The sequence below is a fragment of the Streptopelia decaocto genome (assembly GCF_964273445.1).
Source record: "Streptopelia decaocto genome assembly, chromosome: 1".
NCBI lineage: Eukaryota > Metazoa > Chordata > Aves > Columbiformes > Columbidae > Streptopelia > Streptopelia decaocto.
In genome coordinates this window covers 77180284-77205325 of record NC_138663.1, presented here as the reverse complement: position 1 = coordinate 77205325, position 25042 = coordinate 77180284, and the positions used below count along the sequence as shown (strand labels likewise).

General features: G+C 42.0%; 1 protein-coding gene across 3 annotated transcripts in view; it reads left to right on the top strand.

Annotated features, from left to right (window-relative positions):
• Nucleotides 1–25042, top strand: part of ST8SIA1 (ST8 alpha-N-acetyl-neuraminide alpha-2,8-sialyltransferase 1) — a 147826-nt gene that overhangs the window by 13106 nt on the left and 109678 nt on the right. Inside the window, exon 1 of one of the 3 annotated variants that reach the window (XM_082054868.1) lies at nt 22906–23011. The exons of the other annotated variants lie outside the window; for them this stretch is intronic. Within the exon in view, the coding sequence (XP_081910994.1) occupies nt 22965–23011 (47 nt within the window). The 5' untranslated portion in view covers nt 22906–22964. Of the gene's footprint in view, nt 1–22905; nt 23012–25042 lie in introns of those variants that run through there. 3 annotated transcript variants of the gene reach the window in all.

Here is a 25042-nt window from a genome sequence, read left to right as displayed (position 1 = left end):
GATCGCAGTCACACTAATTTAAGACAATATCTCAATTTTAGCATTGCACCTTTGAACTGCTTACTGCTCAGCCAGGCAGAGGTACCGCTGGGTCTCCCTGACAAAACAGGTCAGTGCGCGCTGGAGCCCAACTGGCACCCGCCCCCTGCCGCTGCAGCAAGCTGGACTGGGCAAGGTTTTTATTAGTGTCTCATCTGGTGTACTACTACTGTTATTCCAAAACCAAGATTCTTTACTTGATGTACATACAAAAAAGCCATATCCAGCCCATCGAGATGAGACACAGCCTATCCCAGAGTTGCGCAAGTCTGGATACCGGAATAAAGCTAGCACGCTAGAAAAAAAAAAAGTAACAGCTACTACACACAAAATTTTACCATCACATTCACGCAGTAAAGGACTAAATTACTCATGATCTTCTGTATTATCACAAAATGCACATTTTGAGTCAACAGATTCTCATGATTTAACCGTCTATGAACTTATTGTACCATATAACAAAGACCTACCAAAATTGCAACATGCTTAAACAGATAGCCACAAAGAAAACAGGTTAATAAGGAAAGCATCTTGCAGACTTCAGCAAGTTTTCTGACCTGTGTGTTATCAGTTAACTCTCTCAGCTTGTTGAAGTTCAAATTGTTCTGCCTGTAAAACTGTTTGAAATGATTTAATGATCTCTTGTAGAGATTTATTTTTGTCCTGCTCTTCTCACCTTAAAAACAACATTAATTGCAACAAGGTGTTATACTTCAAGATTCGATTCTCCAGACACTTTTCCCAATCATTTAAACTTATACAGCAGCCAACACTAATTTCAATATTTAACAAGATCATATTTTCTCCTATTTCCAAGTGCTTTCCTATGTTCTAAAACACCTCCCAATACCGATTACTTAGGAACATGACTGAAAACAGTAATTTCTGACCCCATCTCATAAGTAAAAACCATGAGAAGAGGGAGGGAGGGGGGAAAGCACAGTGCTGCTTGCAGTGTGAGTGGGAAAAATGGGGAGAAGGTTTTATGGTGCACTTAAAAACAACTAGTAAAACAATTAACTCACATTCCTAACAAGCTGCTTGATTTTCAGAGAGGCAATACACAGGAGCACATAATATGTACTGTAAAACTCACAGATAACACATTGATAGCAAACATTAGCATTCTCTACTGCTAATTTCAACACCAGTGCTTCCTTAACTTCTAAGTTTTCAACCTGCTTATTGATAACCTCTTGAAGATGGTCAGTAAATTGCATGTAATTCTCACTGGGACCCTGATAGTAGTTATAAAAGATTTGGCTGCTTCGTTGGTTTCAGACACTTCTATCATAGCTTGATATGCAAGATCTGTTGACTGCCTCAGGATTTCAGAAACTAATAGCGCCTGTAATTGTGGTGTGTCAATTAGTGTCTGTTCCAAGAGTTGTGGCATACCTGCCCCTTTCAATGAGTCCCCATCATTCCGTCCTAAATGTTCTATAGCTGTTACATTGCATAGGTCTAATTTTGCTTGAGTCTTTTCATGGTTTTTATCTGATCTCGGGGTAACTCATACACATACTCTTCTTCCTGTTAACTTTTGAAGAAAATGCTGCAAACCCCCATCCTCATCCGAGTCATCAGATAACACGGACTCGAATGGTGCTGGAGAATCATTAGTAACAGGGGGGTTCGGAACAGTGCACATTCTTGCCAATACTTTCTAGCATCATAATTATTTGTATAACCTGAGTCCCCAGGCGCATCCCCTTTCCCGTCACGATCAGCATGACCACATTGCCGATTCACTCAGATTCACTCGCTATTAGCTGATCTAATCCTTCACACTGTTCTTTTGCCCAGTTCTTATCCGGCGACTCCTTCTGCTCTCTTGTGGAAGTTAGAGGGTTAAAAGGCGGTAAAGGCAGACACAAATTAGTAAAAAGACTGATAATACACTTGTTTATGACTTTAGCATTCTCAGCTTTCACAGGTTCTTTAGGCAAGTTGTCTGACTCCAATTCTTTGGACTTGCTGTTCTCATCAGGGTTAGGTAATTGAGTAGGAGGCCACCCGCTTGGCATTTTTCCTCCCCCCGCCCTGGACTGCTGAGCCAACAGGGGCACCGAAGGCACAACAGGGGATGGAGTAGGGAGGGTATCAAAGACATGAACCGGGTGAACTTCACAGTGACTTTCAGGCTTCTCATCAGGCTGCAAAGCTGCAAAAACTCCGGCAGCAGCAAACCGTTCAGCCTTAAGATCTTTTAAGGCGGTAATTAAAACCTTCCATGTAGCTGCTAACGATTTAGCTTCTTTATCTCCGTTGCTGACCTTATCCCATAATTTCTGCCCTACGTCGTCCCAAAGTTCAAGTTTAAAGCCTTCTCGGTTTCTGCCAGGTAGCCGTTAGTTCTACACCAAACTAACAGTCTACGTATGTTACTTTCTTAATATTTAAGTCCTCTCACAGAGAGAATATTGGGAGGAGCTTCACTCTTCCCTCCTCCTGCCCCAGCTGCTCACCTTTTCTGGTGATTTCTTCGACAAATTTGTCTGCGGAACGTCCGTACACCTCTGCCCGGTTCTCAGTCCAGCTGATCCGCCTCTGACTGGGCCACTCCAGGCTTTTCCCCGATCATAGTGATACGCCGTTCAGAGCATCACGTCGGGGTCACCATTTGTTGGAGTAAATAAAGGACTCAGCATTCCGATTCAATGTGAATCACGCAAAGCCATTTATTACAGAAACAAGCCTCCTTATATATGCAACTGTTCTCTGATCACGCGTCCACGCTCCAAGCATGCATTCGCTAATTGGATATCATCTGTGTTCACAAGCTGTCCATGCGCTGGAGTCTCACTGCTGATAGGTCCATTGATTTGCCCCACGTTGGGGCCTCGTTATTATGAAGTTGCTTCTTTCTCACAGCCGGTCCTGTTTACTGCCTCTGAGTTGTCCTTGAAATTCCTAGCTGGTTCAGTAACAAGTCTCCATCTAACAGCAACCCCTCCACAGGGGTGTTTTGGTCCCCCACACACTGGGCCCATGACACCATCTCTGTGCCATCTTCAGGTGCTCCTCAAGACTTCTGCTGCAGTCATAGGAGTCAAAGGGTGAAGTGGTATTTGGTGAGTAGCAGCATGGAGCACAGTGTGAGCTCCTTGTGGGGAATGGGAGGAAATTAGGACCTGAAGAAAGGCAAGGGGACAAAGAAGAGAAAGGAGGTACAAGGCTAGTTGAGGAGTTGAGCATGAGTATTTGTTACTCTTTCTTCTTGAAGCATCTTTTCAGTTGGTCTTCATGTTCTTTCATGGTGAACCTGACCTGTGGGAGTCATTGACTCCCTGTGTTTGGGTCATGTGAAAGCTTGGTGGTAACATGAAAGCTGGGAGCCCTAAGCTGTGAGATGGGTGAGCTCTCTCACTAGATACTGCAGCATTGAGTGCTGCAGTAGACATTCCAAAGTAGTTGTAAGTGTAATGTTTTGGTTATAATCTTTAGATTACCCTTTCTTGTTTACGGGTGATTTTGCTGTCCATCCACTCAGGCAACATTAGCTGCTTCTTAGTCTGAGCAACATTCAGGCTCTTGGCAGTCTTCTGCATTGTGCTGTTTACTGCTTAACGGCAATGTAAAAGGCATGAGAATAGATCTGTAAAGAGTGTGGCCATAATATAGGATAGGAAGGAAATGCAATATCCATGAGGCAATAGCAGAGGAGTGCTGTTGGATCAGATGAGAATAGGAGTGATGGTGAGAAGTCCCTTACTACAGTTTGCTTGAAGATAGGGAAGGTGTTGGCTCATTTCTTCCCACAGCCTTTAAACACAACAATGGAAAAGAGCAGTGCAGTGACATCAGTGAGGTGGTGCAGCTCTGAAGCATGGAGGATGCTTCTGTGTTAGATTCTGTAAGAGTCTTTGCAATGCATGCTTATGCCTGACATGGGTTAAGACCTTCCAGATTTTTTCCAAAGGTTTGCTGCAAGTGGGGAGTCTAGGTTACTATGTGTATGTGTGCTTGATGGGTATGCTGAGAATAGCCATTTCTGGAGTGTCTGAGTGAACTATCAAGATGCATTGAGTTAGTGCTCGAGTAAGCCTGCGTCGGCAAATACAGTGCTAAAGAGATTTTGTTAGTGGAAAGCTGTATGTTTCTGTTTGATCCAGGTGCCTCTGCAGAGCAACAAGAGTTCCAGAAAAGTCAAAACAAAGAAAGTTTTAATAGGAAGGGGACAAATAGGAAGAATCTTCAGTGAAAGTAATTAATGGCTTGAGCAGGAAAAAGAGGGGAAAAATGCTTTTCTAGCAAGGAGGGAAAAAGAACTGTGCAGAAGGATCTGTGAGGTGCACAGAAAGATCCTGGGCCATACTGGAGTACTTGATTGGAACGCAGTTTGAGTAAAGAATACCTTTGAAAGAAACACATGCTGGATTTTTTTCTTTCTTTTTACTAGGCCTCTGTAATTTTTACAATATTAATTAGGAAATACTGGTGGGGTAGAGAAACTCTGCATATACTGTCTGCTTATATCTGCCTGCATATGTCTGTCCTGCACTTCAGAAGGGTTATCTGTAAACCAAATAGCTCACCTTTTAAGTTCAGAGAAAGTTTATAAACCTCAGCCATAGCCATTCCTTGGTTACTGGAGAGGAGAAACTTATTGCCAAGGGCTGTCACCCTGGCTGTTTTCAGGCTCTGGAGCTCTGAGGCTCAGCAGTCCAGGGGATGTCCACTTGCAAAATTTCAGCTGGTTTGGTGATGGTTACTCCTCTCCCAGAGCAAAGCAGGATGCTGAGCTCTGTATGCTTGCAGTTAGGGGCAGTTAATATGACTTTGGGAATGCTACCAAGTCTGCTGTTGCCCACTCTTATAATAGTTGTGCCAGCTCCTGCAATCACATGAATGTGTGACAGTCTTGATTTCCTGGAATAAAAATGAAGAATAAATTTTTAAGTCATAGCTAAAGTGAAGGGCTTGAAAATGTGAATGGTGGCTTATGCCCCAAAAGGCAAATAAAAATCTACTGTGCGTTGTTGTTTTTCAGATACCTAATTCAGGTGCCTTAATCATAATTTTTAAATGCTGGGGATTGCTGTAGTGAGAATTACATATCAGACTATAATTAGATGGATTATTTTTAACTAAGGAAACTGCAACAGTGAAGGGAATAGGAGACACAAAACCAATCTGGGCATTCCTTTATAGGTCGTATTATTAAATGAACATTTTGTCTTGGCACCCAGCAAGCATCTAGCACAAACAGACTTGCTGAGCCTTATGGACAAATGCTGAATATCTCCAAGGTTTAGTATGCCCAGTTGGATGAAGCAGTAAAAATGCACACGACATATTTATTCTTTCTATCCCACTCCAGTCACTGCCTTTAAATGTTTAAGCATATCCAGAAGGGAACGGCACAGTGTGGAACTTGAGCTAGCTGATCCAAAAATGGTAACAACAGCAAAAAGTAAACCTATCATTAGAGAAATCATGTGTTTTGATAGTTGTGTTTAGACAACAGAACAAGTGAAAACACTTATCTAGTGTAGTTCAGTAAATGCTAATGGGTCCAGCGTGTGATAACATGTTTATTTTTGCCTTGGGTCTTGGATGAGTGAATAGAGTGCTTTTTCTCATTTTGTTTAAAAAAAATCTGTTTTGTGCTTCACTTGTCAAACAGACCATTGCTAGTGAGAGTCTCGTACTAAGAGGGTTGAGTTTGTTGTTCTTCCCTACATAATCTGTGGAAAAATGTATTGGCTGGCCTGAACAGTTGTACTGTCAGTTGGTTTTCTAAGTTTAGTACAAATTTTGCTTTCTGTTCTACTGTGGAACAGCCGATCTACATAATGGAGAAAAGCAAAGTTACTTCTGCTGGCATGGGAACAAATGGGCTGGTGGGATTTCTAGTGGGGTGCAAGCTCTCTTCTTTGTAGCATAACCAGGAACATGTGTGTAGTGTGAAATCACAGTTCAGCCTAGATGAATGTGAGCTTGCTCAGGATTATAGAGCTTAATAAGTTATTTCCCAAACCTGACTTAATCATTTGGTTTCAGGTGGTGTCTTGTGTGACTGTGCAGTCTGTCCTGTGAGATTCTTGGTCCTTTCCAGATCGATAACTTATTTTGCCTTAGAGAAATTAAAAAGAAGTCCTAAAAGTCCTGAGGAGTAAGTTGGTTCCACTCATGAAATATGCCCAGTTTACAGGTATTTCTTAAACAGTTTGGTAACTTCGAAGAACAGATTAGCTTTCAACAAGAGTCACCATCCCTGGAGGTGTTTAAAAGGTGTTTAGACAAGGTTCTTAGGGACATGGTTTAGTGCTAGAGTTAGGTTAGGTTATGGTTGGACTCGATGATCCTGAGGGTCTCTTCCAAGCGAAATGATCCAATGATTCTATTCTATGAATAAATAGCTAGGCTTTGTCACTTTATTATAACCTTTTTGAATCTCAAGTAAGTTGGTTGAATGTATCAGGGTGGAAAATCCCTTAAAACACACTGGCTCTGGACTAGGCATTGAGCACATTAATGTGATTTAAAAGTATTTTTAAACCAACTTTTAGGCATTATTCCTATTTTAAGATGCCTAGTTGAAAGACTAGGTAGGTTGAATGATTTATTTACTGAATTTTTACTTTTATCCTCATATGTGCAGATTTCTTGCATAAATTGCTTGAAGGTTTGTTTAAGATTTTTCCTTGCTCTTTTTAGCAGCATCTTTTAAATATTGATACTGTAAAATACCATAAAAATTAAAGTTGATTAAGAATGAAAAGTAGTTTGAGTACTCTGGGCTTGACCTTTCCCTGAGGAGGCTGGTACACCTCCTCTCCAGAGAGTACTAACTAACATTTCTTTCTTCATAAAAGTTTCTATGACATTCAGTGTCTCAGTAGCAGAGCCCTACCAGTCCACTCATCCATTTATTTTAAGCTGAAGCAATTCATGGAGACTCTACTCTAGTCTACTCAACTCATGGAGATTCTACTCTACAAAGAATAACTCAAAGTTATTCTCTGCAGCCAGCATTGCTGTAGTGTCCTTTCTGCTTGCCAGAGACTCCTGAATGCCGGCGCCTGCTGCTGTTTCAGCAGCTCTTTGCTGGAGGGATCCATTGCTGTCTTACACCATAATATTGGGACACTCTCAGTGTTATAAAGGGAAAAAAAATGTTACAAGTGTGCAGGTGGGGAGGTACCCTGAGGGTTTCTTAGTTCCTTTCCTTGGTCGGGCCCTTGCATCCCTCCGTGCCTGGAGACCTGGTGGTGGCTGTGGCTGCTGTCCCTTGAGAACTTGCTCCCAGGTGACACTGCAGGCATGCCGGCTCAAGAATAACTTGTGCCCCGGTGTTTTTGAAGAGGATTACCTTAATGCCTTGGATTGGCTCCAAAACTACCTCAGTCATCACCAGCATCTCTTCCCACTTCAAAGAGTAAGTTGTTCTATAATTAGCACTGCTAATTAGGCTCTGTTTGTGTCCCAGTTTCCTCAACTGCTTTTGTGCCCTGTGACATGACCATGGAGTGAGAGGCAGCAGGTGCTGACCAAGCAGCTGGCTGAGTTCGGCAAGGGCACACAGCTCTGCCGGCATGGGGCTCGTAAATTTGGGTCTTCCTTCTACCCCAGTTTTCACAAGACCTGTAGGATCTTAATCATAGATCATAATTTCCCTCTTCCCTGGTCAAAGTAGCTGAAGTTAACCAACGAACTCAGAAGTCTGCGAGGTGGACAGGATGGGTACGTCAGCCCTTACTTAAGCTTTGTTTGCCATGCTTATTTAAAATATATCCTCTCCTCCCAGGTCCCCTGAGAATTGCTTGCTGGCTGCCAGAGCCCTGCCTTTCTGGCTTCTTCAGCCTCTTTGGGCTGGGCCAGCCCAGCCTCTGCTTGGCGGGGAGCAGCCTCCACATTGTGACCAAGGGCAGGCGGCTTCCTGCAGCTGCCAGGTCTCTGTCCTTCTCCCTGATGGGAGTCCAGCTCGGACCAAACCATAAACCATAGCAAGCCGTCAAACTGGGAGCAGACAAATTTTTGTACTCTAAAGGACAACAGAGTGCTCTTTCCTGCCTATGACTAACCACGTGCAACATTCCTTTTCCCCTCCCCACGTTAGTCTTGTCCTGGTTACTGGCTGTTCTAAGGGACGGGATGTCTTCCTTCATGTATTCTTATTCTTGCCTAAAACCTGAATTTTCTATTGGGAAACATGTCAGAACCCTCTTGTTGGATGAGGGGAAGGGATTGTGGAGTGAGGTAGCCGGAAGGAAAGAAAATACCAGTTCTTGGAGGGCAGGGTGAGAGGGAGTGATGGTAAGGTGGTGAGATGGAGTGGTCTTGGGAGGCTGGAAGGGTGCTGGAAGGGTTTACCAAAATAGAGGCAAGAGCTGCTGAAGAAGAAGAAACAATAAAAGCAGAGAATAAAGTAAAGAAACATTTATTTGAAGCAGCGTAACAGAGAAGGAAAGACTGTAGCTGGGAAATTTGAGAACAAATATGTGGATAAATCAGAAAGGTCATCAATTAAGAATGAAATATTCTGTAAAGTGGACAAATTAAGGACAGCTGAGTTAGTTAGGCAGGATAACCCAAAGAGGTAGCAATTAATAAAAACCACATGGGTTAAATTATAATCTCAGTTGAGAAGATAAAGTATCAGATGGAAGCAGATCACTTGAATAAATTGAGGGTCCAGTTTCAATGGCCTATATGAGGTATAAGTGAGGGTGTGGAACTGTAATAAGAGAGTGCTTTTTCATGCCACAAGATAAGAAGAATGGAAATCATTTTGCTCTAGAGATGACTGTTAAAGTGGTGAGATTTGGAAGCAGAGTGATGAAATATGTGGAGTACAGCCCACTCACTGCATCTATCTCTGGTACCTGTCCTACTTAAGAGCTGTGGTAGGAAAAATGGCCATATGGTTAGCAATAAGACAGGAAAACAACATTTGTTGCTCTGGGTTTTGGTGGTTTTCTTTTTTTTTTTGTGTGTGTGTGTGCATTTTTTAATTTTTTTTTTATCTCCTCCTTTCTGTGATTGCAAGTTGCCAACTAGACAATCCACAGACTTGGCATCTAGTGAACTTCATGTTTGCTGAGGTTTAGACTGTTGTCTGGGACACCAGCAGCTCATGCTTAGGGATGATGAATTACAATTGACAATTATTTAGCTTCTCATGTCTAAAACTGGGCTAGGTTACTGTGGTTTTGGGGTGAGATTTTAAAGTAAAGGCTCTCTTTATTCTCTCTGGATGCCACCAATAACATTTCTGCTGAGGTGACTTTCCATTTGGTGTTCTAGTAGGGTTAAATATGTGGTTGGCATTACATTGATGCATAGATAGTGTGTATTTAGAAATGGGGACTCAAAACTGTGCTGTTCTGCGGATATTCAGCTGCTCCAGATTTCCTTGGCCATGTACACATTGCTGGTTTTGGTTCCAAACTGAGGGTCAGCTCTGGGAAGGTGAGGGATTTGTGGGAGCGGACATGGAGCTTCTACGCTTCTGGTTGTCAAATGCCAGCACCTTCTCCAGACTGATCTCACTGGGCAGGAGACAGAGTCGAGAGCAGTGAAATTCTGTGTCTCAGGTGTTCTCTCTCACTCTCACTTTCTTGTTTTGCACCATTTTCATAATCTAGCTCCTGCTCCAAATCTAGTTGCTTTCCAGTGGCTGGTAAAATACACTCTTCGGAGATCTGCAGGGCAGATTTGTGAGAAGTGTGCAGCATAAATGAGTTGATAATGGACTTTTATTACAGTGCATAAGAACACAGAAATGTTAGTAGGACAGATTACTAGAACAGGTCCGTTTAGTTTAGTTCCCTATCTCTGTCACGGACTGGCACCAAGTGTTGCTAAGAAAGTCATGCAATAGGTAGGGATATGTAGTATCATTTTCCAAATAAATCAATGTCTTTGATTTATGAGTTATGAGGCTTACCCTTCAGTCACTTAGGTTAATACCTAATTCAAAATTACTGGTTTTAGTTACAAGAGCCTTTCATATTCTTGGTGCATACATAAACAATCAATCCCTTCTTAACCTTCCTTATGCTTTATTTAGGAAATAGAAGTGTTCTCAGAATGGTTAGTTCTTAAATATATGTGTCTTAATTTTAGATTACTGCTTAATCAATTTAAAAAATATATTTCCTCTTTGGCTGGTATACTCTTTTTGCACTAATTAGCTTATTTATTGGGCTTATTTTTAGATGGAAACACTGTACCAGAAAACAAAATGTCATTATGCTGTTGAAAACTAAATAGCTCATCTTCAGCCTTGTAGTAACAGTTTAATTACCGCGTAAAATGAATTATTGCTCTTTAAAATTATTCAGTTATTACTTCCAAAATATGGATCTTCTTTCTAAATGATTGACTGTGTGAATTTCTTGAGATGAGTAGCAAAGAGTAACTGAAGGACATTCCCATTGTTAAATGTATCCCTATAACTTGTCATGCATTCTTGAGCTGCAAGGTGAATTTTCAGGACTAGTTTGAGACCTAAGAAGCTGGCAATTGGACTGCTCAGTTGCTGGATGCACTCAAACACTGTGTGAATTTTCACCAGCTACATTTGGGCCTGGTAGCTCTGAATGTGATGAAAGACTCAGTCAAAAGCATCCCTAGAAAGCAAATGTTGGGTTAACTTTCATGCAGCACACATCCTGTGGGTGTGAACATGAAACTCTTCTCACGCTGGTCACGGAGATGAACTTTTATCTGTCTGACTGGGAGACATTTCTCATGTTTACTCAGTAGCTGGAAGAAAATGCACCAACACAGCAACTGTATTGGAGGCTATTGTATTTCATCATGAAATCAGTCCAGTGCTGCTCTGGCAAGCTGGGAAAGAAGTGGTCAGAGAGTGACCCGGGTGACTGTCTCTTTGGGCCAGGGACTGCCTCTGCTCTGTCTCTCTGCTGTGGCACCCTTGTTTTAGACATGTAGTTTCCACAATATTCATAAATCATTATGAGCTATTTCCAGTCCAGACTGATGAATTCAAGATCAATCAATAAATTATAGAACCTGCTCCTCTCTTTCCTTACTCCCCTCAGGATCCCGAGTGACACTGTTTTCTGTGCCAAGGTTTCTATTGATTATCACATCACGAACCAGTGCTTAATTGTTAGTGAATAGTAGATCCAGCTGTAAGTTGACCTGTCAATACCTGTATCAAATATTATCCCTAACACACTCCAGAAACCTTCCAGGTTCCTTGCATCACTCTTTGCTGCCCTTCCTATAGATGTCAGGGAGATGTAAGTCTCCTAGTGGATGCAGAGTTTGTGACCCAGAGACTACCTTGAGCTGTTTAAAGGAGGTTTCTGTTACTAGCACTATGTCTCAGTCTTCTGGAGCTGACAATGTGGATGCCTGGGTAAAAGTAAACTCAGTTTACTGATCTGCTTGTAACAGAGATGGGAAGCTGCTCAAGACCACCTGCAGCTGAAGGTGAAGCAATAGAGTATGAGAGGCAGAAGGTGGATGGCAAACAAGACTGTTCCTCCCTTGGGCAGAAGTGTGCTACTTGACAGTGGTTAAAAGATGTCTCTGCTGTCTTGAAATAGTTTGTTCCCCATGGTGATTACCTAGCATGAGATGAAGATAGAAGGTCTGAGCTGATGCAGTACACTTCAGCTTGCTTCCTGTTCACTGTGGGGAACGGGTCTGGTTGTTGCAGCTCTAGCTGTGCAGAGTTTTCATAATTCTGTGGACTTCAAGAGAGCTAACTTTGACCTCTTCGAGGTTGTACTTGGAGGAATGCCATGTGTTAGGGCTCTAGAAGGTAGGGGGGTCCAAGAGAGCTGGTTAATATTCAAGCGTCACTTCCTTCAAGCTTGAGATCATCATCCCTATGAGCAAGAAATCAAGCAAAAGAAGCAGAAGACCTGCATGGTTGAGCAAGGAGCTTCTGACAGAACTCAAATGGAAGAAAGAAGTTTATGGAAAAAGGGACCAGCCCACTTGGGAAGAATATAGGAAAATTGTTAGAGTATGCAGGGATGCGGTGAGGAAGGTTAAGGTCCTTTTGAAATTAAATCTGGCCAGGGATATCAAGGACAACACGAAGGGCATCTTCAAGTACATCAGCAGCAAAAGGTACACTAAAGAAACTGTGGGCCCACTGCTGAATGAGGTGAGTGCCGTGGTGACAGAAGATACAGAGAAGGTGGAGTTACTGAATGCCTTCTTTGCATCAGTCTTTACTGCTAAGGCTGGCCCTCTGGAATCCCAGGCCCTGGAGGCAAGAGAAAAAGCCTGGAGAAAGGAAAACTTTCCCTTGGAGGTGCCTGAGGACTGGAAGAAAGCCACCATCACTCCAGTCTTCAAAAAGGGCAAAAAGGAGGACCCAGGAAACTCCAAGCCAGTCAGCCTCACCTCCATCCCTGGAAAGGTGATGGAACAACTCATTCTGGACATCATCTCTAATCATGTGAAGGAAAAGAAGGTTATCAGGAGTAGTCAACATGGATTTACCAAGAGGAAATCATGTTTGACCAACCTGATAGCCTTCTATGATGGCATGACTGGCTAGGTAGATGAAGGGAGAGCAGTGGATGCTGTCTACCTTGAATTCAGCAAGGCTTTTGACACTGTCTTCCACAATATCCCCACAGGTAGGCTCAGGCAGTGTGGGCTGGATGAATGCACAGTGAGATGGATTGAGAACTGGCTGGATGGCAGAGCTCAGAGCATTGTGATTAATGATGCAGAGTCTAGTTGGAGGCCTGTAGGTAGTGGGATTCCCCAGTGGTCAGTACTGGGTCCAGTCCTGCTCAACCTATTCATCAATGGCCCAGATGAAGAGACAGAGTGCACCCTCAGCAATTTGCTGATGATACCAAACTGGGAAGGAAAGTTGCTGTACTGCCATTCAGCAAGACCTGGACAGGCTGGAGGACTGGGCAGAGAAGAACCCGATGAGGTTCAACAAGGGCAAGCATAGTGTCCTGCACCTGGGGAGGAATAACCCCAGGCACCAGTACAGGTTAGGGGTTAGACCTGCTGGAAAGCAGCATTGTGGAGAAGGACCTGGGAGTCCTGGTGGACAACAGGTTGACCATGAGCAAGCAATGGCCAAGAAGGCCACTCTTAGCCTGGGGTGCATGAGGAAGAGTGTGACCAGCACGTCGAGGGAGGTTATCGTCCCTCTCTACTCTGCCCTGTTGAGGCTGCACTTGGAGTACTGTGTCCAGTTCTGGTCTTCCCAGTTCAAGAAAGAGAAGAAACTACTGAAGAGAGTCCAGTAGAGGGCTACAAAGATGATTAGGGGTCTGGAGCATCTTTCTTATGAAAAAAGACAGAGCTGGATCTGTTCAGCCTGGAGAAGGCTGAGAAGGGACCTTATTTATGCTTATGAGTATCTCAGGGATGGGTGTCAAGAGGATGGGACCAAAGTCATTTCACTGGTGCCCAGCGATAGGATGAGGGATGATGGGCACAGGCTGAAGCATAGGAAGTTCTGTCTGAATATGAGGAACAAGGCTGCCCAGAGAGGTTGTGGAGTCTACTCTGGAGACATTCAGCATCCACCTGGATGCATTCTGGTGTGATCTGCTCTAGATGAACCTGCTTTAGCAGGTGGGTTGGACTAGATGATCTCCAGAGGTCCCTTCCAACACCAACCATTCTGTGATTCTGTGATTTATGAGCAGTACAAATCCTGCTCCTCCTTCCTGTTCAGTGGGATTGCTTGGAAGCGCTAGCCTGAGAGACTCTGCATGGCTGTGAGTTTTATGTCTTGTTCATAACTGCTGGTTTATAAATTCCCCTTTCAGCTCTTTTCAGAACCTAGTTCCAGTATTTCTTATAATTTAGGTTTCTTTGGGTTATGGGTAGTCTGTGAAAACTACAGTAATGCAGCTAATTAAATGTAGGATTTCAACAGCCCTTCAAGCAAAAATAGTTCCCTGTGATGTGTGTGGCTGTGTATGTCAAACGCTTCAGGTTTTGCTTGTATTTAGAATTTCATAATGTTGCACTGTATGTAATTCTTGCAGGCATTACAAGATAGCATGTTTTGCATTGCTGTAGTATGCCAGGCAGCTATCTAAACTCAAACAGTTCACCTATTCACTACCTTAACTCTAATGAGTCCTGTAACTGGGTTTTGGGGAATAAAGAAGTCCAAGAAGAATGGAAAACTCTCAACCAGCAGAGCAGAAAGAAGAGGAAAAGTAAAACCCCAGAGCTGAATTCTGACAGAACATTTCCCATAGCTGTAAGGAAGCTGTTTTGCAGCACTGGAACCCTAGGGTTTCCCAAAACGGCCTGCTCGGCATGTGTGGCTGTGCAGAGGAGGTGTGATTGTATAGCTGGGGGCAGTTCTGCAAGATGGCAGAGGCAGGAGAGGTAGATGGAAAATAAACATCTTGGCAAAGTTAGGTAGGAGTCGTAGCATGTAGTAATCTCTGCAGTTTTTTGTTTGACAGGCTTTTAGAAATTCTTCCCTCGCATTTGGTGTTAACTTGTTAAAGGCTGCCAGATTAGACAGAGGGGTGAATTTGGATACATTGCTTTTTTGCTAGGGGGTAAAGCCTAAAAGACCTTCGTTAATAAATCATGTTTATCCCCCGGAAAGATGTTTGATTGTGCTGGGTAATGGGGTTTGTACATTCCTGACTTATTCCCAGCAGCACAGAGCATAGCACAGCAAACTAGTTAAATTAGTATAGACTTGAACGTGGTTCCTGTCTCCTCCTCATCTCTTCTTTTTTGCTGCCAAGTAGCTGTGTGCTTTCTACTTCTGCTTCTTCTATGTCTATTTAGGCAACCTCCCCACCCCAAAACCCCCAAAACCAAATCCAAACCACTAAACATTGTGTGTTGTGAAACTCCATGTTTGCATTGAGTGATGCCAAGTATCAATTGTTTAATGGTCATGACAAAATAGCGTGCAATGAGTTGGAAGTTGGAATTGTAAATATGTGATGACCTTAGTGGCTGAAGCTGTTTGGATTATGCTAAGGACTGTTTCAGAGCCCCGAGAAGATGTAGTGATGTGCCTGTGAAATTCTGGGAGCTTTGAAAATATGAGTTTTGGAAACTATGCTTTCAGCACCATGTGAATATTTGTCCTGAACAGCCAGGTTTATGTCCCCTGATTACACTGGAAAATTCTTTCTAGCTGTTTGGGGGAAATGTTCAGGGGAATCCTGCCAGCTCCTCTTATGGTCTGGAATTATCTCAGACAATAAGTGTCTGTGTGTCCTTTGAAAGCAGCAGTGGACTAATAGTTTAGAGGAAACATATTTAGAGTGCTTAGGTCCCAGATACTTAAGTCTGCCCCATGAAACTCCCAATGTTTTAAACACCCTGGAATCAAAGTGCATAGTTGTGGTGCCGAACAGTGAACTGGTGCTGTGACTCTAGCCAGAGGGACTTGGATCACGCTAGGTCACCAGTGAAGGAGTGGCGTGACTCAGAAATGAGCCGATGTGGGTGGAAAGTGGGAAAATGTCTATTGGACTCTTCCATACTTCCTGTTAAAATACTAGCTAGGTTACTTTGCACTAGTGAGCATTGGTGAGAGTGAAGTTCTGACCACATTTCAAGTAATTGCAAGAGATGTGTTGTGTAGAGCTGTCAGTAAGTTGGCAGCACTCTTGAGAGCAAATGGCAAAAGTTTACTTCTGCCTCAGTGTTTTATCCATTCTAATGAGGTGACAGAGTGTTGTGGTTTAACCTGAGCTAGCAATATAACCACAATAGCTGCTCACTCATTCCCCCCATCTCCCCCAAATAAGGGAGAGAATTGAAAAGGAAGAGAGAAACTTGGGTTGAGATAAACACAGTTTAATAAAATAACAAAATACTAATACACTACTAGTGTGTGTGTATGTATATATATATATATATATATAAAATAGGAAATAGAATATAGAGCAAAAGATACTCAATGCAATTCCTCACGAACTCCATCCACACTGAGCAGCCAGTCCCAGGCAGCAGCACCTGGTCCCCAACACCCGATCCAGAGAGAGAAGAGAGAAAAAGGCAGAAAGGCCCAGAGGCCTCTGCAAAATGACAGAATGGCAAAAGGCCAAACTAAAGAAACTCCCAAACAGAACTTCCCCAAGCAGGTCTCCATCTCAGCTCTGACAAAGGGAGAGAGAGACTGGAAGATCTCGACTCTCCTTAAATACGAAGCATGACGCCAATGGGATGGAGTATTCCTATTGATCAGTCTGGATGTCAGTCAAGCCCTGCCCCATCCATGCCCCCTTACTAGCTGTCTCACACCTGTGGGCAGAGAGCTCAGAAAAAGTCCTTGGCTCTCAGACCAGAGCAATTAAAAACATTAACTCTGTCCTGGGGTGTTATCTTCTTGTTCTCAAATGGAATTCAAACAATGACTGTGCTAGGTATGAAAAAGAAAGGTTTCTAACTGCATGAAGAAAATTAACTAATTTTCAGAGAGCAAAGTATATGTCAGTTTTTGTTACTGAGATATGTTCAGAAAGAAAAAAATCACTTTCCTGATTGTGTTCCTATTTTCTAGGCCAGGAGATAAGCAACAGATTTTAATGATGTATAGCTACCTACGGATATGGATTGAGCTTTGTCACACTTCAACTATCTAAAAGTTACATTTCTCTGTTAGTAATCCTACTATAGTTTCCTTCTACTGTAAGTAATGAACAGGCAGAAGTACTTACAGATACTGACAGCTCTCTTCTGTCTTAGATGCCTGTGGTAGGGTAGGGTAGGTGTCCTTCTGTTGACTATGAGCAGTCTAGATGACCAACATAAAATAGGTGCCTCACTGTGCGGTGGCTGGGCTTTGGTGGCGTGAGCCTCTCAGGAAGAACACTGAAACCTAAAGCATGCTGGTAGACCATTACATGAGTGCAAAATGGGGTGTCAACCGCTAAGTGCTCCCTGCATCGCAAATCAATTAATACAACACATAGCTATCACTCAGCCACCGAGAATGGAAGTAGGAGAGTTGCAAAAAGATATCCCCTGGTCCAGCAACAGGCTTAGCATTTGGTTCTGCATTTGCTTTATCATACTAGAGTCCCGGTTCTGCACTATACCCTGATGATCATCGATAAACTTGGGGCCTACATGAGAGCAAGCTGTGAAGACAGAGAGGGTATGTTGCCTCTTGCTCCTGGGACAGGTGTTTGGAGATGACTAGTCATCTCGGCTGACCTTCCCTGTAAGAACGGACTTATTTAAACTCAGAGCTGGTGAAGTCCTTTCTGATTTCAGTAAGTCTGTAAACAGGAAATAGCCAGAATTCAAATACAATGGGGTTAAAGATGAGTACAAAGTGATTGTCATCTAACTTTTTTTCTGTGGCTTCAGCAGAGAAAAAGAGAATTAAAAATTCTTGAAATTGGAGCTTCTAATGAAAAGACATTCCAAATGCTTTTCCTTTATTTTAATCCACTTACTGCATTTAGCAAAGTATTTGCATCAATGAAACTGATTTTATAGCACTTAGTACTCAGGCAAGATTTAAAACACACTAGCAAAACTGCTTCAAAATACAGCTTTTAAGTGCAAACAGTGGACATGCAAGTTCAAGGTATGTTTCAGGCAAATGGCTCGTTTTTAATCTGTGATAATTTTACCATTCATTTTCATCTGTTAGAAGCCATCTGTCAGCACACAGAAGGGTCACTGAACTCAGTTCAGAAATATCTTCAGATACTTGGCCAACTGATCATCAGCTGTTTTCAAAAGTGATGTTGATGGTTGCAGCAACTCAGGCTTTAAGTGAAGTCCAGTGTCAGTGCTTGATGGTGCATTAAAACATGGCTTATATCCAAAATTGGACTATTACAGCTTAACTGGTGTATAATTCCAGGTATACAGGGACAACAAAGAACACTCAGTGTTGTCAATGTCCTTTTCAATAAAGTTGAAGTAAGGCATTATTTGTCATTTGTTGGGTTCCTGTCCCAGCCCTCCCTCCCAGCCCCACCTCCCCACCAGCAGGAAATGTGGTATATTAAATACATATATTACTAGAATATCAATCATAATCCAGCCCCTTTATGAATTTTGTCTCACTGACTAATTTCATCTAAATTAGACAGAATAACAGAAGTATTAAAGGTAGTCAGTTCCTACTAGTTTCATGAGAAACAGCAGCTGGATAGAAGAGAGAGATCAAAACCAAGGTTTCTTATTTTGTTTGGCCTCTTGTTTGGCTAGTCAGCTCGTCCTGCTCGCTGGCAGGGCATCAGATGGATGCTTCCCAACTAGGCAAAACTCACTCTGTCTCTCTTCAAATCAGGCCTTCCTTCAGTTGTATGACTATTCATATGTCTTTGATCGGTTAAAGCTGCCCCCCAAATGCACGGCTTTATATGCCTTTGAAATTATATAGCTCTTTCATGTCCGTTCATGTGATACTTTTACATATTCTTGTCTCTGTCTCATCTATAGGCAATGGCTACTTGGTTACCTAGAGTTTTTTGCATCTGAAAGCTCTCAAACTGACCAGTGGAGGATTATTCCTCTCTTCATTTCTGTGCCCTCAGCTTTTTAGGCATCTCAAGATGTTTAAATCTGTGTAATGGAGGAATTTATTTTTTTTCTGGCCAGTTCACTATCTATGGAGGGTCATGACTTGAACTGATAAAATTAGTAAAAAGCTCCCAATGGGCTTTCTTGGATTGGAGCTTGGGGCCACTTTTGTGAGGAGTGTTATATAATACTTACAGGGCTTTTATCTGGGTTGCAGAAGCACGTGGAGAAGTCAGTGTAGTGTGATAATTGACTGCTTAGATCTAGGTGGTATGTATTGTCACTCTAGATATTACAAGCTCAAATGTAAGATTAGAGCTGCTTGGTTTATTTTTAGTGAATCTGCTTCTCCTGGAAGAACACAGCCATCCTGTGCCCTTGCTGAAACCAAATAGTTCTTTGTGCTTGTGGCAGCGCAAAGCAAGCAGCAATTTTGCTGAAAGGAATGAGGGAAGTGGTGAGAACTCTTTTTTTCCCCCCTCCAGCAGCGCTGTCATGTGTTGTAACTCTCTATCTCAGTTGATAGTTCTGCTATTTTGCAAGGCAGCGATGCATTAATTTCACCTCATCTCTGTGGAAGGTGCTCTCCTCCTGCCATGTTTATAAGATTAAAAAAAAAAAAAAAAAAAAGAAGAATAGCATGTAAAGCAATTAAGCTATTCCCCTTGCTCCACTCCTCCTTATCTCTGAATTCTCTCTGACAAAACTACCAGTTATGCAGTTGTGCCATCTCATCTTTCTGACAGTCCACTCTGAGGACTGTTTGAACAGAACTGGAAGACCCTCAGATGAGGCTGCTGGCCAACAGCATCCTTCTGTGAGATGCTGTAGACAGGCAGAAGACCTACAGTCCTTCCGTTGCAGTTCAGTGTTAATTGCAGGAGGCTTGATAGACTTTCTAGGGTCTGGAACAGCAGGTCTGGCTTAATGTTTGCAATTAAACTACCAAATGTACATGTTGCCATCTAAAGTAGTTGGTCTCTTTATGGTCATGGGAGAGGAAATAGGTTTCTGTTTAGTTTCAGATGGAGCACACCATGAAAGAAGCTGTCTCCTCTACGAAGAAGCCTTGGTGTGACCTGGTTAGAGATATTTACATTTCAAATACCGTAAATGAAACAACATGAACTCTGTGCCTTCCCTGGGATGGACCCTCAAACACAGTTGTCATATTTAGGGGCTAGTGGTGGTGGCATTGGCAAAGCAAAGGAGCAATCTGGTGCAGTGCCAGTGAATTCCAGCATCGTGTAAGGTCATTTCTCTTTAGCTGCTGGCCACTGCCCAGAAACCATCAGCTTGTGCTCAAATTCATCAGTTCTCCAGGGAACATGGCTGTTTGCCACAGTTCCTAAGTGAGGTGACGAGTTGCTGCTGCTGTTGCTTCTGGATGTGGTAGAGGTTTCATTGGGAGCAACACAGACAACTTGGAGGCATCCTGCATTCCACTAGATGAGTAATAAAGCAGCTCTACAGTGCTGTTTTTGCTGTTGGAAGTCACAACTTGTGGTTTTCTCATATATAGCTCTTTTTACATCTGGTATAAGAGTCTTAGAAAAACTTCCTCTGGCCCAATACTAGAGTTCATAGTCTATAATTCATACATTATAATTTGTGTTTCAAAGCTTATAAACAGGCTTTGTGTACAGCAGTTTGAAGCAAGTTTGCATGAGTCACAATGTATTTTCTCTGAAAAGAGACTAATAATTCTGTGTTTCAATAGCTTTCCAGATCAAATCTGCTCCTTTGTAAGTAAAAGAATTGGCAGAAGGAAAGGTAAACTTGAGCCTTGTCAGATGTTCAAGTAGACTTCTGTTCATGGAGAAATATCCTGGTTTCTTCTAGTTCATGAACGTTGTTCAATAACAAAGATTATCCCTGACAAATTTTGGCCTCATCTGTATTTCTACACTCTAAATGTTGCACAGTTCAGTCCTCCTTTGCACTTGTTATATTGATGAAGGTATGGCATAAATTGATATGATGCTATTAAAAGTGTTGCCTTTCAATTTTCTTAAAATGCAAGGTTTGATCAAAGACAGAATGTATAATCAATTAAAGTAACTGTGTATCTTTATCATACTATCTGAAATTTGAGTTTAAATTTGAAGGAGAATCTGATAGATGTTAAATAATCAAAATCATCTGAAGATTCAGAGATTCAGCTGAGCCACAGTTCAGTTTAGGGAATTACAAGGTGCATCATGTAATACTTACTGTTGCTACTGCTGCCTTCTGAAAATGCATAAAAGACTTAAGATCCTTGAAATTTTAAGCACTAAGTCTGTCTTTGTTTTGAAGGAGGGTAGAGAGGGGAAAAAACCAAAACATTTTCCTTGATACTCTGAACATTTCTGCAAAAAAGATATTACTTGTACATTAAAAAAAAAAAAAAAAAGACTTGGACAAAATCACTCACAGATGAGAATAATTTGCTGCAGTGACTGACAGCTCAGATTTTGCCTACTGCAAAGCAGCATGGTTTGTTTGTACTGGGCCAGGGTAGCAAAGGACAGGGTAGTCCAGCACACAGGAGAATAAAACAGCTTTATATTTCTTTTGCAGTCTGTAAAACAGAACTGCTAACTATACTATGTGGGTGGCACCAAATGTTTTGTTCACTGATTTTTAAAATAAATAGTGAAAACCTAAAGATAACAGTATTCTCAGGTTAAATAAAATACTTTGTTTCCCTTTTGGGCATGTCAAAAAGAATAGGAAAAAAGTTCTAAAGCAAAAGATACTGATGATGCAGAAAAGGTGGATATGCTTGATTTCATAATTCACCCCTCCCCAAACTATTAAATTTGTAATTTGTAGCAAATACTCCAACAGTTTATAGTTAAAATTTCTTATTCACTTTAGAAAGTCACATACAGCTCTACTGCTAAGATAATGAAGGTGGTTTTCATGAACTGTCCTTACTCTGAGAATTATCTGTGCTCTCTGCAACCTCTTTCTTTAAGCAGGTTGCAGCACCAGGCAGTTCAGTATATGATTTTCTTCTGCCTGTGACCTTTTTATTGTCCCAATATCTTTCCTCTCTTGAGAAAGATAGGGGAAATATTACATGATCCTTGTGAAGTCCAGACACCAGGAATTGCTGCAGGGGGCATTGAAATAGGCTGAAAGTTTCATAAAAAGAAACAATATAATAATAAGTGTGAGGAGAAAAACTGTCATGACTTTAGTCTTCATAAAATCTTATGATATTGCAGAAAACTTGGCTGGGAAGTAGATCAGATTATATCTGTGTTCTGCTCTGTGGTGTCCACTCTTTCATATTTCTATTTCATTGCATTTAGACCTATTCCTAAAGCTTAGGTAACTGGAGGAGTTTCAGAAATGAACCTGTGCAGGGCAATGTATTCTTCATTTAGATGTTCTTTTTGGCAGAAGTCTTAGTTTTAGCTAAAGCTTAAGCTAGTATTGCTTTCCCCCCAAAAAAACAAACCAATTTGGTATGCTTTTGTGAATATAAAGAGCATTTGCATTGGCTGTTCTCTTATTGTTTTGGTACTTTCCCATGATGTTCTTAGGCAATTTTAAGATCATATTCCTGAATAGTTTTGCTGAGGGTAGTTTTAAATTTCATCTCAGGTAGGGTGGAGTCTGCTATTGAGAGGAGTGGTGCCAAAATATTTGACAAGGCTGAATCCAGTTTTGCTTTGGTGTGGAGGGGAAGGACCACGTGGCTCTGTGTCGTGTGACCTGGAGTTAATTCAGCGCGTCCCTTAGCATCTGGTGGTAGCAGAACGGCGACAGCCTCTTCCCTCTATCTCCCTGGTACATTCATAGCTGTTACTTGTGTTCTACCCACAGCTTCGGTACAGGCGCGGTTAGACGTTTGAAGCAAGAGCTGGAAATATTAATTAATATTAAACATTCCCTAGACACTTTTCCACTGAGTTATCTGTTATTTTTGTGCTTCATGCTCAGACCCAGCTTCCAGAGGAGGTAGGAGTTGCAGGAATTCACTCAGAAATTTCAATTTTTTTATACTGTTGTATAACAAACAATGATTTGTAGAGTTGAGGCTGAAGCTGGTCTTGGATTGCCTTATGCTTTCTTGAAAAAGTTGCAGTTGGGATAGAAAATACAAAGAAAGTGAGAGGAAAGACAGGCAAAAATTATTTTCTTTCTACTTGACAGAGAGAAAAATAGTTTTCCAAAGGCTGCAAACTGGAGTTTGTGTACAGCCAGAAAAACCTCCACTCTCAAAGCTTTTATTTGGAACAATATTCTATTACATGCCTGTCTTAAACTGTTTTGCAAAGGTTATTTGGGGAGGGATTTCAGATTTCCTTTGGTCTGATTTTCACAATTCTGTGATGAAGGCTTTATTTGGGTGTCACCAGCAGGATGATGTGAAGCTTTTCTGTGGTGGGTATAGGTTGACCCAGGGGTGCTTCTAAGAATGGAAATTGCTATTGCAGCTAACACGTTGCTCTGTTCTGCTCAGAGGGAGACAAATTAGATCTGCAATGGGCGGTCTGAAGGAAAACAGCTCCAGAATCACAGAACTGCCCAGGTAGGAAGGGATCTCAAATTATCATCTAGTCCAACCTTTAATGGGAAAGGGAACCTAGATGAGATTATCTAGCACCCTGTCCAGTCACATCTCAAACACCTCCAGCGATGGGGACTCCACCACTACCCTGCAGAGGTTGTTCCAGGGCATGATTGTTCTCACTGTAAAAAAATTTTTTATATCAAGATGAAACCTCTCCCAGTGCAACTTGTACCCATTGCCCCCTGTCTTCTCCATGTGCCTCCCTGTGAAGAGAGAGCCTTCATCCTCTTTGTAAGTGTCCTCCAAGTACCTGCAAACTCTGATAAGATGCCCCCTGAGTCTTGTCTTCTTCAAGGAGAAAAAACTCCTTCAGTTCTTCCTCATAGGTTTTTCAGCCCTTTGATCTTCCTTGTGGCCTTCCTTTGGAACCTCTCCAGTCTGTTGGCATCTTTCTTGAATTGTGGAGTCTAGAACTGGACACGGGTTTGTTCTAGACTTCATTAATTTGGGGTTGACTTATGTGCCCAATTTACATATTTTCTGAAATATTTATTTATACAGATGCAGGAGTTCAGGTGTGTATGGAGAAAACATAAGGAAACAAGTTAGTGTTCATAGCACTTCAGTCTGAGCAGCAGCAGGCTCTGTGGTTGTGAGCGCTGTACCTGCACTGCGTAAGATCCGGATATGTGGTGAAGCATGATGCACTGCAGTGCTGCACTGTGTGTTCAGATGGACACAATATTGAAATTTTGAGCCATGGAGCACCCTGTCATAAGCTTCTGATTGACTCTTTGCAAAAATCACTCACCTCTTCGGCTACCTATGGGGACAGAGGCTGCTCAGCCTGTTGCGGGGGGAGGGCTTACCTCGTGGTGACTCTTGATTTACAACAAAATGTGATATCCAGTTACCTTGTGTCATTTTCTTCCTTTTAACTGTTTAATCTGTCTGCCGTGTCATGTGCAAAGGCTACTCTCAGGTACCTGTTTTAGGAGAGGAGTGGACCTCCTGCCCTCAATCCATCTTCCCCGTGTTCTTGTCCTTGCTGTCCCTTGAGAGCCTTCCTCCATGTGAGGAAGTGTCCCAGGGGCCTGGGGCATCGGTGGGGGCAGCGCTGCCCTGGAGCCGAACCAAACCAAATCACTGAACTTCCCCAGCAGGGAAAGCTAACAAATAGCACTGACGCCTCTAGGTTTTCTGTTTGCCATGCAATGTTTTCAAGCTGTTTTCTCTTCTGCTAAGATTACAACAAATGCACTCTACGGTTTTCATCAAATTTTCAGTTGAAGTATGTATGGAAAATAGTATTCACATGGTTGCAGAAAACTATTAACTTCTAGCAAAATCAATTTTTGATAGGGGAAAATATTGATATATTTTTAAATAGCATTTTTCTAGAGAAGAAAAGTAGCTCTAAAAATGTAAAAAATGCTAAAAAAATAAAACATTTCTGTGAATGACTTCATGGTTTTGAATAAAATTTCCTTTTCACAGAGGAGAGCAGCTGTGTCAAGCATATTAGAAGTCACTAATAACTGATGTTTTTCTGCCTAGCACTTGCAGCTCTTATGCTGCCACTGGAAATGGTGTCAGTCTTCAGGATTCCCTTTAAAATAAATGAGAAATAATATATAATAATATATTATTATACTGTAATGACATAATTCTACAATGTGTATTTTACATACATCTATTACATATAAAAACCAATATAAGCATCACCCTTCCTGTAGAGAGCTACTCCCATGCAGGCTTTGGAAAGACAGGATATTCCTGCCCTGCAGATGTCTACAGCTTTTCATCATTGTGTATGTTACGATATTAGTTGTTGAGCTGCTGTGATACAGAATTTTCGCTTAATACAGCCTTCAACCACCTCACCAGCTCTCAAATTTCCACTCAAGATGAGTAACAACTATTTTGGGGAAATTAATGTTTAAGAGGTTATGTAGTTTCGGCCAAGAAACAAGAAGTATGATATCCTATATATATATATCTCTATCATACTGGGATGACTCAAGCTGGACTTCAGTTAGAAGGCAGGGT